General features: G+C 51.8%; 1 protein-coding gene across 1 annotated transcript; it reads left to right on the top strand.

Moving 5' to 3' along the window:
* The first annotated feature begins 281 nt into the window (after positions 1 to 281).
* LOC144285148 (ubiquitin carboxyl-terminal hydrolase 17-like protein 17) lies at positions 282 to 16,308 on the top strand. The gene is made up of 5 exons (XM_077850394.1): positions 282 to 1,855; positions 4,095 to 4,224; positions 13,986 to 14,156; positions 15,786 to 15,897; positions 16,136 to 16,308. Exons 1-5 carry the CDS (start codon positions 282 to 284, stop codon positions 16,306 to 16,308), a joined length of 2,160 nt encoding a protein of 719 aa, XP_077706520.1.
* Positions 16,309 to 18,950: the final 2,642 nt, after the last annotated feature.

Below are 18,950 nucleotides of genomic sequence, written 5' to 3'. Positions count from 1 at the left end.
GTTGAGAATAATCTGAAAGTTGCATGTTGTGGGAGGCAAGAATAGGAGCTGGGCTGACCTGAATGGTCTCCCTCAGGGAGGGACCAAACCCAAATCCCGTAATCCAATCAAGCAATTAGAGTGGATTAGAGGACTTTGTGCCTTATCCCAGGGCCCAAAAGCCATAAAGGTGGAGGTGAGAATCACTATCTGCCATTTGAAAACGGCTCAGTGAGAGGAGCATCCCTTTGCGACCTGAAGCTCCTGGTTAAATGTATCTTGTGGACACTGTTTCTGCAGACATGGAGGATGCCCACCTCCACCCCTCAGAGGAGCCTCAGTTCAGCGCCTCTCCCAAACCCCAGTCATACTCGTCAAGGAGAGGCGGTGCTGAAGTCCACGGAGGACCCTCTGTGCCCGAGACGACATCCCCTGCATCAAAGACTCTCTCCTCCCCGACTGACCCGTTGGCTCCCGCATCAGCAGGGCTGCCTCCCACCAAGACGCCTCTGAGTTGGAAGAGCCTTTCCCAGGTGGGAGCCGGGCTTCAGAACATGGGCAACACTTGCTATGTGAATGCGACCCTACAGTGTCTGACCTACACAGAGCCCCTCGCCAGCTACATGCTGTCCCAGCAGCACGGGACCACCTGTAGGAGGCAGACATCCTGCATGCTGTGTACCCTGCAGGCTCACCTGACGCGGGTTCTCTGCCATCCTGGATGTGTGCTCCGGCCCCTGCCACTCCTGCTCGCCGCCTTCCACAGACACAAGCAGGAAGATGCCCATGAGTACCTCATGTTCATTCTGGATGCAATGCAGCAAGCATGCTTGCCTGAGGACAAGCCCTCAGACCCTGAGCGTCCTCAGGACAGCACCCTCATCCAGCAACTCTTTGGGGGGTACTGGAGGTCTCAAATCCAGTGTCTCCACTGCCAAGGCATTTCGAGCACTCTGGAACCTTACCTGGACATCAGCCTGGACATCGGGGCTGCTCACAGCATCAGCCAAGCTTTGGAGCAGTTGATGAAGCCCGAACTGCTGGAAGGTGAAAATGCCTACCATTGTCGTAAGTGTCTGGAGAAGGTGCCTGCGTCCAAGGTGTTGACTTTGCACACTTCCCCGAAGGTCCTCATCCTGGTCTTGAGACGATTCTCAGACTTGACAGGCAACAAAATGACTAAGGAGGTGCAATATCCTGAGCGCCTTGACATGCAACACTACCTGTCTGAGCAGAGGGCAGGACCCTTGGTTTATGTGCTCTATGCCGTGCTGGTGCACGCTGGGAGGAGTTGCCACAGCGGACATTACTTCTGTTTCGTAAAGGCAGGAAATGGCCAGTGGTATAAAATGGATGATGCTAAGGTCAGTGCCTGTGATGTGACTTGCGCGCTGCGCCAACCTGCCTATCTCCTCTTTTATATGCAGAAGACTGATCTGGAGAGAGACCTTGGGAGGGAGTCAGTCAAGGAGGGAGGACTCGCATCTCCCAAGGCAGACCCCACAGTGGTGAGTGAGGCCTCAGGAGAGCCGACAATGGATCCCTCCGTGAACCTTCCTGAGTTGGAGGAGCGTGGGGAAGAGACCTCAAGGCAACAAATGACATTAGACCAGTGGAGATGCCTCCAAGAGTGCAACCACCCTAAGCCTGAACTCAATGTCAGGAGAAGAGAAATTGCTCTTCCTGCGAACGCAGTCATCCTTCACCACTCCAAATACAGACCTGAGATGCCGAAGAATCATCCTCAGCAGACCGTCGACCTGCTCACCACTGCAGCTGGGATGCTCCCACCTCAGGTGGCCGGGGACGTGGCCAAAGTCCCGCGTGTGCCAGGGAGAGCCAGACCTACCAAGAGGACGAGCAAGAAGGGACAGAGGTCTGGGGAAGCAGTCCAGGGATGTGTCTCCTAACTTTGGTGCACATGGGCGCACACACTCACACACACAGCGTCACTCACTCACTCCAAACCCGAACACAGTCCCATACTGGAAATATTTTGTGTTGTGTGAAGTGTGTGTTCTGTATGTATGGAAGAACCATCTATCTGGTGTGTTCATGGGATATGGCCTTCAACTGAAACTAGAGGACACTGATATTTAAACCTGGGTCTTTGTCATGATCTTATATTGGGATAGTGTGGATTTCATATGGGGTCAATCCAGGAACCTGCCTCTCCTTCAGCCTTGGGGAGAGTGGGGGCCACTTGCAGGTGAGAGGCAGTGAGCAGTCAGGGTTGAGAGTGGATAAGATGCTGAGGACCTGGAGTTGGAGTGATTATGTTTGACCCTCCCGTGATGCTCCCACTTCCCAATGCTTCTCTTCTATTTATATTGAAAGAATATTTGCCTAAACATAAGTATTTGTGGGGTCTTGCTAGTGGTGTGTCTTGGTCATTGCTGGGAAATTGTGAGAAAGTAATTAAATGCTTATTTTTTGGGCGATAACTGCATCCAGCCTGATAGAATCATGTTGATTATATTATGTTCCCTTCACTCTCTCCCACATTAAGACTGAAGAGAAGCAAACTAACAAGGACTCTTATTCCAAAGGGAAATGCCCAGCCTCCCACTGAACATAACTTTTTACGACTATTTTGCTACCATTTGCTCTGTGGCACCTCCTGACCCAGAAGCAGTGGACTCTGGATTTCAGACCAGTTCAAATTCAAATTTGGACCTGGGTTGATACCTCTGGAAAACCGTGCTAAGTTCATGAATCTAGCAAAACGGTTTTTGAGGTCAGGTTATAGGTGCTCTGTGTTATCTTTTTATTATTACAGGAGAGATTGACAAATTCATTGTAAAATGGAAATTATTGCATGACCACCAAACGCCTCTGAGTGTGACCGTAGATGTGCAATTGTAACATCACATCATAATGTTATTTTCACTCTGTATTCAAACTTGGACATGCACCCTTACTGGAGAGTAAGGGACAATAGGATCTGTGCAGAAGAAATCAGGCTTTTTTGTAGATTTTCATGTACCAAATACAGATTAGAGATATAAAGTGTCAGGGTTTCTTTCATGTCTGGGAATTGTGTTTCTTTTGACCAATACAGTTTATTGTGTCGTAAAGAGTGAGGGAACCTGTGTGCATGTCTTGCCAAGAGTTCCCTAAGAGGACCTGCAGGTATCTCCGTCCTCTGAAGACTGTCATAGGGAATGAGACAGCTCATGGACTCGGGGACTTGTCCTCCACAGCAGAGGACCCTGAGGAGGTGTCTCTGGAATGAGGATATGTCCCCACCTGGACTGTTGTGGTGAACCAGCAATTACTCCGCTGAACTGGATGGAAACGGTCAAGTCCACAACATGCTGGGTGTCCTGCTTTTGTGCGCCTACACATACACTCCACCCACTACACAGATGCTGCAGTTTTTCTTTAGGTAAATCTATAGGAATGTCAAAGCGTGCTTCCCAATCCGGAATGTCAAGTTTGTGTTAGTGAAATCCATTTTCTAACAAATGTAGGGAAATCATCCTGCCAATTTGTAACTTGGTTGTAAACAGAAATTAACAAGTTAATCTGAAATTGTTTTATAAATGTCTGAATTTCTGATTTAGAAAAAGATCCCATCCAGAGTTCTGCAAATTACACCATGTTTTCTCCTAGAAGACATTTTCTGTACTTGTTGATATTATTTTTCTGAAATTGTTATGCAGAATATTGCATCTGCTTTGTTTGTTTTTGCTCTAAAATGTTATTATGAAGTTGTGTGGTTTTTTATTCTTAATAAAAAATTCCCACATATGATTTGGTGTGCAGGCTTTTTCTCCCCAGTATTTCAGAACCTTGAAACAGTTGTTTTATTTCCAGGCTGGCTCCTCACAGAGGCTTCTTTGCCTGCTTCCCCTGAGTGGAATTCCACAGCCACCTCTAGGTCACCTGCAGCTCAAATTCATAGCCTCCCCCCATGGGAATTTCTCACTCCTACTCACTGGCTCAATATAGGGGAAGCTCCAGCAGCCATTTAAGAGGAAATGCAATGAGACATAGGGACATTATTCTTCAGGGTCTCTTCAATTATGAGAGCTCTGACCAGGAAGATGCTTGTATGAGAAATTAAGGGGGAGGGAGTAGATTGAACCAGAAGCACACCATCTCTGTCCAAGGCTAGAGGAGACCCCTAGGAGGGATGACGGGAGATGGTTGGATAACACACTGTGGGGACGGTGGAGGCTGGACAGTCAGCAGATGGATTCTCTGGTTAGGTGTCTGGACGTCAATGCTCATCCTGTCCAGGTATCCATTAGTCACTCGAGGGGTGTCTCTCTATATCAAGATCTATTAGTCATGAGGACAGACCAAAGAATCTGCAGAGCGTCCCACAGAACAGATTCACGAGTTCTTTTTTTTAAAGATTTATTTATTCATTCATTCATTCATTCATTCATTCATTCATTTATGATAGATAGAGAGGGGGGCAGAGACACTGGAGGAGGGAGAAGCAGGCTCCATGCCCGGAGCCTGACGTGGGACTCCATCCCGGGTTTCCAGGATCATGCCCTGGGCCAAAGGCAGGCACCAAACCACTGAGCCACCCAGGGATCCCCAGATTCATGAGTTATTTCCTGGGAAACCGGAATTGCCAATCCTGGATGGAGTTCTAGGTGGACCTCATACCTGTTTCCAGGCTACAATGTGTTGAGTCCTGGCTCCCTCAACCTGTGGCAAGATGTCAGGGTGGAATTGTTTTCACAATAGAAATCTGGGCTGAAACTGGTTTTGGGGACAGCCCCAAGGCTAGATTCCATGGCAGTGTATGGAGGTTTAATCTGGGAGGCCACATCCAATCAATGATCTGTGAGCTTGACAAGGAGGGTAGGTTCCTGGCCATGGTGGGTGAATGTAAGCAGAAGGATTACCTGACTCCCCTTCATGAGCTTTTGTGTTGTCCAGCAGGAGAAAACAAAGTCAGGACTTTTCACAGGAGATATCCTAGGGCATGTGTCTCGTGGCAGGTTTGAGCTCAGGCAGGAGACAGGAAACAGCTTCTAGGGAGCTTGCCTCCTCCCGTGAGGTGTGCATCATCCCATTACCAGCTGCTCCAATAGAAGACACCACAGATGGACCACATCTTAGCTCTGCCTCTCCACTTCATAGAAATCAAGCACAGTAAAGGCATGGAGATGAGAACAATCCATTCCACGGTGATATTATTAAAAGTGCTCATTTTAATGGGAAAAGAACCCCACCCCTGCAGTGATAAGGGGACATAAAATACATTAGCCTCCTGTTACCAGAGGGTCAGATGAGAAGGTTTCAATACAGTGTTTTAGTTTCCTTAGAAGAAGCCATTGCATTCACTCTTCTGGCAGTGGACCGAGCTAATCCTGTCTTCAGAGTGTAGGGATAGAGGAACATTCCTCAGCATCTTAAAAGCCATTTACAGAAACAGCTCAGCAAACATCATTCTCAATGGGGAAACACTGGGAGCCTTTCCCCTAAGATCAGGAACAAGGCAGGGATGGCCACTCTCACTCCTGCTATTCAACATAAGATACCTAGGAATCAACCTACCCAAAGAGGTAAAGGATCTATACCCTAAAAACTACAGAACACTTTTAAGGAAATGGAGGGAGACACAAAGAGATGGAAAAATATTCCAAGCTCAAGGATTGGAAGAAGTAATATAATGAAAATGTCAAGGGTGCCCAGGGCGATTCACACATTTAATGCAATCCCTATCAAAACACTGAGGACTTTCTTTAGAGATTTGGAACAAATCATCTTAAGATTTGTGTGGAAATAGAAAAGACCCTGAATAGCCAGGGGAATATTAAAAAGAAAACCATAGCTGTCTTTAAAATTTTTAGTGATACTGTGTGTGATACATGATTTGGAATATATATGGAATCAATACATTTTGTTGCATTAGGGATTTTTCCATTTGAAGACATCTCAGTAAATCAGTTCCACGTGGTGGCTCTAGCATGTTGGGGCTCACATGCCAGCGATCACACAGAAGCAAAGAATTGAAGGACACATGGAACCTGAAGACTCCATAAGCAAGGGAGGGAACTCGGGGAGAGAATGGAATTTTAAGAAATCCCTCACGGAGGAAGAGCATGGAGTGAAGACACTCTGGGTGCAGAGACGGGAGACGGTGGTGGATAAGGAAGAGCCCCGCCGTCAGGAGGGAATCTGATGCTGCCAATTCCTTCCAATGTGGCTGCTTTTGCCTTTGGAGTGTCCTAGATAATGTCTGGTTGAGGGCCTTGCTGTCTCATGCTTCTTACCTGGAAATGAAAAATAACGCCAGACATGTGGGTCTCAGGAATGTGGGAGGGAGCCCCGAATCCAGCAGCACGGCCACTGGGGAGTCTCCCTGAGAATCTCTCTCCCTCTCTTTGTCGGCCCCCCTCTCTCCCGCTACTCTGTGGTCTCTCTCTGGTCTCTCCCTGTCTCAAACAAATAAACAAATAAATCTTAAACAGAAACAAACAATGAAACGTGTTCATGTCTTGGCATCTATGTCCCCACATCCAAGTCGATTAGATCCAGGGAGCCCGGTGTTACTCAGTATTTCAGGGTGTGGGAAGCACTGAGTCCTTTGCACTTTGCTACACTGACCTCCTCTCTCGTGTCGGATCCACCTCCCAACTCAGAGACATTTTCAAGATTTTTCCAACAATGTGGTTTGGTTTTGGGGTCTGCCGTGCACAGTCTGGATCCCTGCTCAGTGAGAGGCTCCATCTCACTCTCCAACTGGCACAGATCTATCCGCTTAGCTCTCTATCTCAATCTGTCTGATGAATAAATAAAAATTTTAAAAACCCTGATATTTTCTCTACAAAATTCAAACTGTCACATTATTTTTCTAATAACTATGATTCATGAATGTTATAATTCATTCTTCAAGGAAATAATGGAAACATTAAATGCATGTATATGTCACCAAAGTTTAAAACAGCATGAGAATGGCCTCCCAAATCATAAGAATCTGTATAATCACGCATTAATTACCTTTCAACAATGCATTAGTCAATCTTGCCCCTAAGAAATATAATTGTTACATAGCACCAATTAGTTAACCTCAAAACCCACATTCATTCAGTGGAGAATGTCTTTCTGAGGTGTCACCCAAGGACCAAAATTGGAGTGGAAGTGATCTGAAATCCTGTGCCCACCTCTTCCTTGTCAGGAGATTGTCACACAGACGGATGACTCTCAAGTGTTCTGGACAGGTTAGAGTTGCTGGGATATGGAGCAATTCCCTGTGGGAGATGGGTCCTTGCCAGGCACCTGCTCTTCAGTCAAAGGTGGGGGTGGATTGTGAAGGTGCTGTGATTCAATCAGCATGATCTAATCAGGCACGATGCATTTAACTCCTGAAATATAAGCATTTCATTGCCTCTTTGCATTTCCAAATATTATCAAATGACGGGTTTATGGGTTGACTTCTCAATATATATTTTGTGCCCATAATTTCCTGAAAAGAAGTCTGTTGCCATACAAGGCTGTAGGTCATCGACGTACACAGTAGTTTGTCATTTCTTTGTGTAGGTGCCCTGGGTTTTCAAATCGGTGCTGGTTGTATATGACCAAACATATTGCTGCCAACACTCCACCCACGCTGGTATGGACAAATGGTCTTTCAATATAAAGAGAAGATAAGCAATGGGATGAGGGATGCATGAGGACACGGTCTGGCATGCTCACACTGACCCCAGGTCCTCAGCATCATTTCCACACTCAAAGCTGGCTGCTCACTGCTTCTAATCGTGCCACCTTCAAGTGGCCTCATTTTTTCCCCAAGGCTGAAGGAGGGGAGGATTCACCCAGTGTGCTTCCAACTGTGCTAAATCCATCTATTACTCATATCCATAACCTATACCAGCTTGTTCAGATAACTCTGTCGTCTTCCATATCTGGATGAGAGTGGATTTTGCTTTGGGAAGATAGGTTTGGCTCTGTTTGGTTGGGTTTGCTTTGGTTTGGTTTGGTTTGGTGTTTTGATGGCAGGGAAGCAAAAGACATGTAAGGTGACTAGAGGGGGAGAACAGGCCTGCTCAGACCTTCTTCCGCTAGCCTTTGTCTCTGGACTCCCTGTGCACATGGAGGGAATCCTCTCAATTGCACATGAAGTCCCAATTCTGCTGGAGAGCCCAGCATTAACGCCCTATGCTCAAGCTTGCCTGCATCCTCACCCTTGCGCCCTATATTCCTGCATGTCCAAGAATTCTTAGGCTACTTTGCTAGTTCCAATCCCAGCATCCCCTCATGATGATAGGCCTTCGCACCCTTGGACCTCTGGTATCTTCTGAGGCTTCCAGAAAGTAGGGAACATTTCTATTACTGCACACATCCCATGAGTGCCCAGGAAGCTGCATTTTCCTCAGAAGCCATGAGATAGCAATAGGGCGGCATTCATGGGATGAGACATGGGCTTGAGGCTCAAGGGGCCAGACTCTGACCTGGGTCACATAATGATTGCCTGAATGGGAGTTACTTAGGGGTTGGGGGTTGGAGAAGGATCGCACACTGACTTTTCTACTGCATTCTGACTTTTAAATCCTTAGTGTGCTCATAGAGGAGCTCCTCTACCTCCACCTACAGGCATCTGCACAGACAGAGGGAACACCCTTAAACAGATGCTCTGGAGTGAGAAAAGAGCAGTCAGTTGTTTTTCTAAAAAAAAAAAAAAGGAAATTCTCTGAATACAAATATGGAAGTGCTTGGTGTGGTTTGGTGTCATTTGGCATGGTGTTGTATTATTTGTTTCCATGGGCCCATATCAGAGATAACCCTGAGAAAGAGAGACAGAGAGACAACGAGAGAGAGAGATAGATAGAGAGAGAGAGAGAGAGAGAGAGAGAGAGAGACCTTGGCCTTGGTCTCGTGCTATTTGGACGACTTGTCAACCATTGCCTCCTTAGGAAATCATCGGAGGGTAAAAAACCTCATTGCTCAGGTTTCAGAAAGGAGGCATCATGATCCAACGTTAAAGATGGATCCAGAATATGTATAGAGGGAAAACCACCCACTGATCCCATTAAAGACCAACCTGTGACCCAGGGCCCATACAGTACACAGGGCTCCCTCACAGGGTGCACAGGGTCAATGTTCCCTATGCAGTACTTCACCAAGGAGAGTGGGTGTGCAGGAGACCCTCAAAGTCTACATATCCCCCAAAACTATCAAGTTGTTGTCCCGTCTCAGTTAATTAAGGCTGGAGGAATTAAATTAACTATAGAGAGTTTCAGAATTGCTGAGGTTAAAAAAACCCAGAAACCAAATCAAATGAAACACATGCACGCTATTCATCAGTGGTAACATTTATTCAGGGAAATAAAACCCTGCTCAACTGCCACTGGTCAGAGAGGAAGTGGAGCACCACCTCCTCCAGGAGGTCCATGGAGCCCAGCGAGTCCCCAAGGGCACAGCCCGGGAAGCAGCGCACACTCACCCTCACATAGTCACAAGATTCCGTGTCTTCCTTCCAGGTGCACTTCTGCCCCTCCTGGGGTCTCCTGGGGAACCTGTGGAGCAGGCCCTTCCTCTGCTCGGCTTCTTGCATGCTCGAGAAATCACAGCAGGGAAAGGAGAAGGAACTCCGTTCCCTTGCTTCCAGCCGGACACCTGCTCTGTGCTTGGGCCAACCTGGTCCTTTCCCTCCTCAGCCACTCTATGCCCACCTCTGCCCCACCCTTACTACAGTGACCCACCAGGTCGTCCAGACAGTTTCTTACATGCAGAGTCAGAAAGGGTCTGCCTTGGCATGTGCCAAGCTCCATACATTCACTGGTGCAGGGACACTTGTCCAGCCACAAACCCCACACCAAATCAGCAGGGACAGCTCCATCACCCAAATGTGGACCCTGTTAGCCTGGGAGCTCCTCTGCCTGCCTCGCCCAGCCTGGCTCTGCCCGCAGCCGCCCTGCACACTGTGGATGCACACGGACTCGGGGTCTGTCATATCAGCCATGGCGATTGGTTCACAAGCCCCGTTCTTCACCTTCATCTCTCTGCCTTCTCCCTCTCAGCCTGGTCCAACAGCCCAGCCTGGTGCCACTGGTCCCGCTGACTCCATGGCTCCACATTCTCCTTCAGCCTCCTGGAGCCCAAGGCCACGGGAACGAGGGTCATGCCCCAGTGTTTTATGGGGCATCTGGTGCTTGATGCCTTGTGTCCAAAGGCCCCACAGTCCCTGCACTTTACCTGGGGGAGGAAGGGGCAGGGGTTAGTGCATCTTCTCAAATGCCAGTGAACCTGCCAAGCACACGAATGAGAGGCCATCCTCATGGAGTAGCACATGGGATGAGGACAGGGGACATCCTATCTGGCTAGTGAGGTGTCAGTATAGTGAAGACCTCTGGATGCTTGCTCCCCATCTCGTGGAAGGGAGGGAAGGTGAAGAGGGATTGGTGGTGTCAGGTTGAAGACAGGTGGAAACATCATTAAGATTCGGGACAAACACAAGGCTCGATCTGATCTCATGTTGCCCTGAGGCTGATGCTCAGAGCCTCTGAGTGTCCCAGTGTGTAGCCTGGGGGATTTCCTGCCCATGTCACGATGGACAACTGAGTCCTGGCCACGATCTTATGGGAGCCTAGCCTGTCTCAAGACTCCTGGCAGAGCTCCTGCTTCAAAACCCATGCCAGCCTCCCCACTCACCCTGGGATCCTCCTCCTCTGGTCTGGGTACTCTGAGGGCCAGTCCTGCTGTCTTTGGCTTCTTGCCTTTCTGGGGTCTCAAGGGAGTGTCGGGCCCAAGCTGGTCATGACTGGCCGCCATCAGTCCCACGTTCTGGAGGGACAAGTCAGTCTGCTTCGGGGATGGGTTTCGGGTAGCCTTAGGGAAAAGAAAAAAGAGAGTCCTATTCACCTGACCTAGGCGTCCTCCCTGTACCATCTTACCAAGAGGCCTTAGTGAGCTTCAGGACGGTCGTGCCAAACACATTTCCCCTTGTCACTTCTCTTTCCTCCTTCCTGTCTATGCCCTCCTGGCCAAGCCACATCCCTGCTCTGATGGATGCAACCAAGAAGGAATGTTGTTCAGTCTGCATTGAAGGACCCTTGATGACACTATCATTAAGTTTCTCCAAAATCCCATTGGAAGCAAAATCAGGGACAGAACCTCTCCCACTGCGGGAGACTGTGTGTCCCGTGGGAGAGGGGGATGGTCAGGAATGGCCAATTCCATTGCTCCCGGACTTTTATACTGCCCCAAGGTCACGTGACGTTTCAGCCACTTGAAACACATCCATCTAATCCTCTTAGCTGCTGCAGGGATTGAGCCAATCAGCAGCTTCAACAGGCTAATGATGCCGTCATGAGAGCGATTTCTATGACTCCGTGTGTGTGCCTGTGTGTGTGTGTCTCTGTGAATGGAGGTGTGAGTCCATGCGGATTTGGTGGAGATTGGAATTTCTGCAAGTGAAATTATATTGGTACATTTTAGCGTGGGAATTAGCCTCAGGACTCATGTTTCCTGAACTATTGGTATTTTACCAACACTTCTGCTGAATTTAGACCTAATGGTATTAAAAATGGGGTCAGGGTTTGAGGTTATTCAAGCTGTTATATCCATTTTGTCAACTAACTTTCAGTTAAAAACTGAAATATCATAAAGAGCAAGATCTTCCAATCGGCTATAATCGCTTGATTGGATTAAGGGATTTGGGTGTGGTCCCTTTCTCATAGGGACCATTCAGGCCAGTCCAGGTGCTAATCGTGGCTCTCTCATCAGACAACACCTTCAGGTCTTTCTCAACTTCCCTAACTGCCACTGCTTCTTTCTGAACAGAATTTGATCAGTTTCTATGTTCAATGGATATCTCTATGAATGTCCTTTTTCTTCCTCAGTAACCTCAAGCGAGCCAAGGAGTGTTAGTCGTCAGTGCTCTAGGACAGGGAAGATCACTCTCTCAAAGGAGCGCAGGTATCACATAGGAACAGGTTCTCCTCACCAGCCAGAATGTTTGTAGCTGAAACCAATTATTTGGGAATATGGCATCCATTGCTTGGCTCTACACTTCCATCTCTCTGGACTATGATCCCAATCTACAAAGATTGTGAAGGTTTTGATGAATACCAGTTTCTACCTAGGTGTGGCCCGGGTCCACCACAAGAAAAATTCTCTGGCTGGTTTTATGCTTTTGGGAAACATTCCTTTGAAACTCCCTTTCCTACAAGAGTCTCTATCCTTAATCCAGTGTTTATATGCCTCATTTTAACTGTTACTCAGGGAATTCCACCGCAATATCCTTTATATTCTCTTGATTCAGTTGAAGTATGTTGTAGGCTTGTGCCTTTTTCCACATTGTGGGCTTGGCAGGTGTAGATGCAGGTAGGAGGGCCCTGGGTTAGCCTGTGGTTTGAAAGTGTCATTATGGCTTCTTCCGCCCACAGAATTGGTAGTGTCTGCTGAAACATTTTTGAGTCGACACGACAATTCATTCCTACTTGTGACCATGATCCTTTGCATTGGGAAAGGAGGCATCTTTGTGCAGGATAGAATAGTGAAGAATAATGAAGTATAGGAAATTGTATAAGTCTAGGAAAGGTTGAAACCTAAGTCTATTTGTCTTCTTTACTGACCAGAGGCCAAGAGAAACAGGAACATTTTGACAGGCCTTGGTCAGTGACTGGGCTTCACAATCCCTGGGGCCCTCGTGAATTCTTGATGTTCACTTGCCATCCCTGGACACTTAGAGAATAAAAGTGTCATCTCTGAAGCAACCATGTTTTAGGATATTGATTCTGTACCCATAGTGTTCAATAAAAAACTTGTGTAGGATGCTCTATATGATATCTCCATTTTTACCTGAAAGTTTTAATCCCTGAGCCCAACCTGCCAATGAAGGCACATACTGAGACCCCTGATGAGACTGTCCAGTCCCATTCCACATCTCCTCTGAGTAGCCCTAAAGTTAGCCTCAGCCCACCTGGTGGACCTCCTGGTGCCCAGGAAGTGCCGATCGCTGACACCCCACAGCCGGCTCGCCAACCCTGTGTCAGAGCTGACAGCCTGGGTGTGCAGCAGAGAGCCAAGAGGCCCTGCAGAGTCTCCCTCAAGGGTCCCCAGGCTGGCTCCCAGGGCCATGGGTTAGGACACACCTAGGCACCACCCAAGTATCCTGAGGAGAACACCCGTCCCGCTGTCAGGAACGAATTGGCAGACAATTCCCAAATGCCCCTCCATACTCCAGACAAGAAATGTGCCCAGATGCCCCTAGACAGGACCCAGAACCCCCGAAAGAAAGCGCGGTGGAGCCCCAGCCAGCACACCTGCAGGAGCATCCAGGGAGCCCCTGTGGGGAATTCAGGGAATCTGTGTCCTCCAGGAAGCAGTCGTGCCCGTGGATGCACAGCCAGGCCCCCGCAGCCCAGGAAGACACCTGCCCTCTGGCCAAGCAAGGGCCCCCAGCCCACACCTGCCACATGTCACCTGGAGATGCTGCAGCCGTGCACCGAGCCCCCACGGCTGCCCTCTGCGCGGGCGCCCACTCAGCCTCTGAGAATGGTCTTCACCAGATTGGACAGAAGCTGCTGGAGCTCCCGGTTCCTCGCAGCTCCCTCATCCTTCCTCCTGAGTAGCCAGGACCTGCTCAGGGCCCTCCTGCCTCCCACCTGTTGGACGGAGCCTGTGTCTGTGGCCCCTGGAGTGTCCTCCACGGTGACCTACAGGTGTCCTCATCCTCAGAAGACACTGAGAGCGAATGAGTCAGCTCCTGGCCTCGGACATTGTCCTCCACCCCACTGCCACCTGACGGGGTGACTGAAGACCTCAGGACGTGGCCCCTCCCGGACTCATGTGCGGAATCAGCCCTTGCTCAGCTGCATTGTGTGGAAATTCCCGGGTCTACAGCCTGCTGCCTCTCATGCTCCTGGGGCCATGCACCCACCCCCAAAGCACACCTTGTACTTTCCTTAGGGAAATCCATGCACTATGACAAAGGCTACTCTTCCATGTAGAATGTCAATTTTATCTTCTGCAAATAGATTCTCAGGCCTTGCGGCGGCTCCCTGCAGGATGCATGTCCCCTCTTCCCACCTCAGGGTGCAGGGGCTTTGGCCGGGAACGGGCATCTGATCGCCCTGATGAAGTCCAGCTGGACGGAGTTGCTGGAGCACAAAGTCCGACAACTGCTGCTCGCCTTGCAGCGCAGAGATGTCATCTCCATTTGCAGCTTCTTAGACGACTATCGTGGATTCGCCACCACGGACGAGGTGCTGGACCTGCTGTTCACCGAGTGAGCACCTGCCCCTCCGCAGCCCAGGGCTGGGCCACCTGCTGCTGGGGAGGCTGGGGATGGTGTGAGCTTCCCGGCCTCGGGCTGCTCCCCCACCTGGAGTAGGGTCCCCCAGGGCCTAGCGGGGTCCTGGAGGGCAGCCTCGGGGCCTGGCCTGTGGTGGGTCGGCCAGAGTGGCCGTGCCTGTGCTCGGCAGCCATCCTCCTCCCTTGTGATACTTGTGCCTCCTCCACCCATCACCAGGGTCCTGAGCTGGCCTGTTTCCCCATTGAAAGGGAGGTTTGAGAGTCCATCGGGGGTCTGTGTCCTGGGGCAACCAGACCGGGGGACCCCGGGGTGCCTCAGGCCCACTAGGGTATTGGCCATGGGCCTGGCCGGAGCCCTTTCATGCTCAAGCCTTCAGGAGTCCCCAGCAGGTGCGGGCGATTCTCTGGGAGCTGCCCGTGGCCCCACGCACAGAGCTGAAGGCCCCCGGGGCTCCGGCCTAGTCGGGGTCAGAGGGTGACAGCCCCCATGATGAGAAGTCACATCCCCAGCACAATTTATGGGATGCCCCCACCCTCCTCTAGGTATGGGTGCATCGCAGATGCGTGGGGTAACAATGACATGGTCCTGCAGCGCTGGAAACTGTGAGTGACTCTGGCTCCTGCAGGAGGGCCTTCCCTCTCCAGGAGGGCAGCGAGGGGGCTGTGGGGTGGGGAGGCTGCACCCTCACCCCACACATCTGCAATTCCCGTGACAGGGTAAAGGTCTAAGGCCCCTTCTGGAAAAGAGCACAGGAGAGCGGTGGATGGGGTGCGGGCTTGATGGGAGGCATTGGGACCCCTAAGGAGTCCTTCTCCATGCCCCCCAACCCTCTCTCTGCCCCACACCTGGGGCCAGAGCAGAGGGGGTGGGAAGCATCGCACTCCCCAATCTGGTAGCACCTGGACCCGGGGGCACAGCAGGTGCTCAGGAGGGCTGGTGGGGGCTCCCGGACCAGGCGGCCCCCACCCCGTGGGAGATGGGAGATTAGAGTCAGTGGAAGGACACCCCCAGGGCCCCCTCGGGAGTGAGGCAGCCCAGAGCCATAGGAGGGAAGGTGGCGGTCCCGGGCAGTTCCTGGCAAGGCCTGGCAGGACACAGAGCCCGAGACCTCCTGGCTTGGACCTACCCAGAAGACAGTGTGTGCAGTGAGGGCAATGACAGGCCAGATGCCCCCCGTCCCCATACGCCTGCCGGTGGACTCAAGGGGCAGTTGGGCAGGGACCAGGCTGAGGAGGGAGCCCCGCTTCCCCAGGAGAGATGGTGATGGTCACCCCACTGGCCGTGGGCTCCCCAGCACAGAGGCTGCGTGCCAGCCCCTCCTCAGGGAGCAGGCCTGTGGCAGGCAGGACCACCAGGTGGCAAGGGGACGAGGAGCAGGACTGGCCTCCAACATCCTGCAAGGGATGCCGGGTCCCTGGGTCCTGCAGGGCTTCCTCAGGACACCTGTGAGTGATGGTGCCCTGTCTTCTGATGCCTGTGCCCTCCTGTCCCTCCCCAGGGCCATTTCCTGCATGCTGGAAATATGGCTGGATTATTTTCGGGATGAATTTTGTCAGCTCCCAGAATTTCCCTCCCTGAGGATGATTCTGGAATTCATGAGGCAGCGCATGCCAGGCTCGGACGTGGAACTCCATGCCCGGCATTACCTCCAGCAATTCAGACGCCTTCAGCAGCAGAGCCAGAGGCTGGGGGTGAGGAGGCCTGGGGGTGGCCGAGCGGGGACAGGGGGTGCCCGGCGGATCCAGCCTCTATGCAGCTGGGCCGGGAGCAGGGGGTGGGCTCACACCCCACCCCACGGGCTGTAGGCTGGGGACACCTCCCAGGGCTCTTGCCCCCACACATGTGGAGCAGTGGGAAGAGTGGCCTTGATTTGGGAGGAACGTGGACAGTCTGCCCTGATGGTGATACTTTGTCTTCTTGGAGCTACAGCTTTGGACCGAGCAAAACACCCTGAACCCGTTCTGGAGTGCGCCCCAGCTCTGGACGTGGGGTCTACTGCCCCGTCGGGGCCTGAAGGGATCGAGGCCATCCTGGCTGCTGGGGCTGAGGGCTTGGCCCGCGCTGAGGCACCCACTGGGGAGGCAAAGTCGTCACTGGTCTAGTTCACTGCTCCGCCCTGCAGGAGCCCCCTGCACCCCTGCGAGCCTGGAGGAGGAGCAGGTGCCACCCCTGCTCTCGAGGTCATGGATGTGCCCGAGCAGCCTCCTAACTCGATGGAGCAACCAGCCATAGGACCGAAGCAACCCTGTGAACCACCTCGGGAGCCCGCCCCAGCTCCGACTGTGGGGCCTGCTGAAGCTTCAGGGTGATGGAGCTGGTCCTGGCTGCTGGAGCTGAGGACTTGGTCAAAGCCGAGATGCTGGCTCCTGAGTTTAAGCTAGTGCAGATGCTGGTCGAACCTATGATTCCCTGCCCCGATGAGGAAGAGCCACCTGCACCCGCGGCCACCCCAGAGGAGTAGGCCCAGGAGCCTGCAATTGGGGTTCCCAGAGTGTCAGAGCCACCACCTGCCTCCGGAACTACCTGCTTCGACCCCTGAGCAGCCCCCTGGTCACCTCGGGAGCCCGCCCCAGCTCCTGCCGCGGGTTCGTGGTGGCTATAGCCCAATGGAGCCTTCCCCTCCCTGTCATTGCATTGTTACTATATTTTATGATTTTCGTAAACCTTTTGTAAGGGCTTATATATTTTATTTGTAATAAGGGATAAGTTAACCTGGTACAAAATTTACTCTGATGCTTCTGAATTTCACATCGTGGTACTTTAGGTCCATTCACAGTGTCGCAAGCCCCCTGGTCCAGGGCGCCGAGGGACACAGCCGAGGATCCGTTGCTCCCCCGGGACAGGCAGAGGCCGGGAGGACCCAGGACAGCCAGGTCACTCCTGCTGCCAGGCCCAGAGCTGTGCAGGTCAGCAGCCCCGCCCTGGAGCACCCAGGCCCTGCACACTGGGGGCTGTTGTAGTTACTGCGGGAGCTGACTCCAGGGCTGCACAGCTGGCTGCCTGCACTGTTGTTGTCCCTCCTGGTGTCACCCTGTACCTGGGACTGAGCAGGGGGCTCACAGGATAAACAACTCCCACTGAGCCGTACACCTGTCAGGAGGCGGGGCAGCTCCCAAGGTACACACACCTGAGAATCAGCACAGCAGGACCCTCCCCCAGAAGAATTGCTAGAAGGTAAGGGGAAAAGCCAGTTATTGACCAAGCAGCACTGGAAAGTTCCAGGGGAAGTGGAGGGATTTACAGTATATAGAATCAAGATTTGTGGTTTCCTGCCTTGTTAATTTTCCCCATTCTCACTGGTGTGAGGTGGGATCTCATGGTGGTTTTGATTTGTATTTCCCTGATGGCAAGTGATGCAGAGCATTGTCTCATGTGCGTGTTGGCCATGTCTATGTCTTCCTCTGTGAGATTTCTGTTCATGTCTTTTGCCCATTTCATGATTGGATTGTTTGTTTCTTTGCTGTTGAGTTTAATAAGTTCTTTCTAGATCTTGGGAAGGCAAAAAAACATTTTTTTTTGACAGTAAGTTTATCACCCCGTGGACACAGGCAGCGTAGTGCATGGACAGATGCGCACGCCACTGGGGACGGCTCCCGCCCGGCCAGGCTGCTCACAGCATCACCTCGGAGAAAACTCGTTTTGTGCATAAGGCACGTCATGCACAGTTGGCGTCTTTGGAGACTTTGCTGTGCTTTGTCTATCGTAGTGAGACTGGATTCCGGCTCATGTTGAAGTGATTTTGGTATTCACAGAATAAAAAAAATCGATAGAAATGAAAGACTGTTAATAAAAATGGGAGACTATGAGATCTCCCCCTAACCCTGACAGATCTCCCCTACAGCCCCGTGGTGGCAGTCGGCGCCCGGTGCCCGGTGAGTCTCCGCAGGGACCAAGAACTGGAGGCGGTCCCCACCCGGGCGGTGCAGGGAGAGGGGGTGCGGATCACGTTCCTTTGGGCATCGTCGACCCAGAGGAGTTTGGCGGCACGACACACACAGAGGCTCAGCAAACAGATGATGGGGTCAGAGCCCCGGACAAGTGTCCTCGGAGGAGCTGGGGTCCCGGGTGGTGCGTGAGGCGGGGACAGGTGCTCCCGCGCCCTGAGGCGATGCTGAGCAAGCAGCGGGCAGCGCGGCCTCGTGTCCCAGGGAAGGAGGAGGGGTCGTGGGGGCCGCGGGCCTGGAGCCGGGCCCCTCTGGGCCTGCGGAGGGGATTGCTCCAGGGGACACACCTCCTGGCTCTAGGGTCTTTCTGCAACCAAGCGATGTTTCATTTTCTCCAGACAACACCACCTGCTGATTAGTCTGTTCACCCAGCGGGTAAAGGGCACGGTATCGCGGCCGTGACCGTGCTACATTCACACACCCACATGCACGCGCGTGTGACTTGGACACACACACAGTTAGAGACACGTACAAACCATAGAAAGTGTCACCATTATGCACCAAGAATTTATCCAGTTGAAAACGATATTGCTCCAGGTTCCTTTTCAGCTTTGCTAAACTTAGGTAAAGGGGGCCTGGTGGGCAGAAGCAGAAGTTTAAGAAACAATTCCAGAAAAAAAAGAATCAGGAGCTGCTGCTTGCACCGGTCAGCAGCGCAGGGAGGAAGAGATCGGAGCTGAGTTCGTGTTCAAGGGCACGATGGTGCGGCCCCCTCCGGGCTGCCTGTGGGAGCGCGGGGCTGGCGGGGGGCAGGCCGCCCAAGCTGCCGCAGCCCAGGGTCGGGGGCCCCGCAGGGACTA

Source organism: Canis aureus, chromosome 15 (genome assembly GCF_053574225.1).
Source record: "Canis aureus isolate CA01 chromosome 15, VMU_Caureus_v.1.0, whole genome shotgun sequence".
Taxonomy (NCBI): domain Eukaryota; kingdom Metazoa; phylum Chordata; class Mammalia; order Carnivora; family Canidae; genus Canis; species Canis aureus.
This window is presented reverse-complemented; position numbering and strand designations above follow the sequence as displayed.

Coding starts and splice junctions, on each gene's coding strand:
- LOC144285148 (XM_077850394.1), top strand. CDS start 282: ATGGAGGATGCCCACCTCCACCCCTCAGAGGAGCCTCAGTTCAGCGCC. Junction 1,856..4,094: donor ACGAGCAAGAAGGGACAGAG/GTCTGGGGAAGC, acceptor TCTCTGTCCAAG/GCTAGAGGAGACCCCTAGGA. Junction 14,157..15,785: donor GATTCGCCACCACGGACGAG/GTGCTGGACCTG, acceptor TCCCTCCCTGAG/GATGATTCTGGAATTCATGA.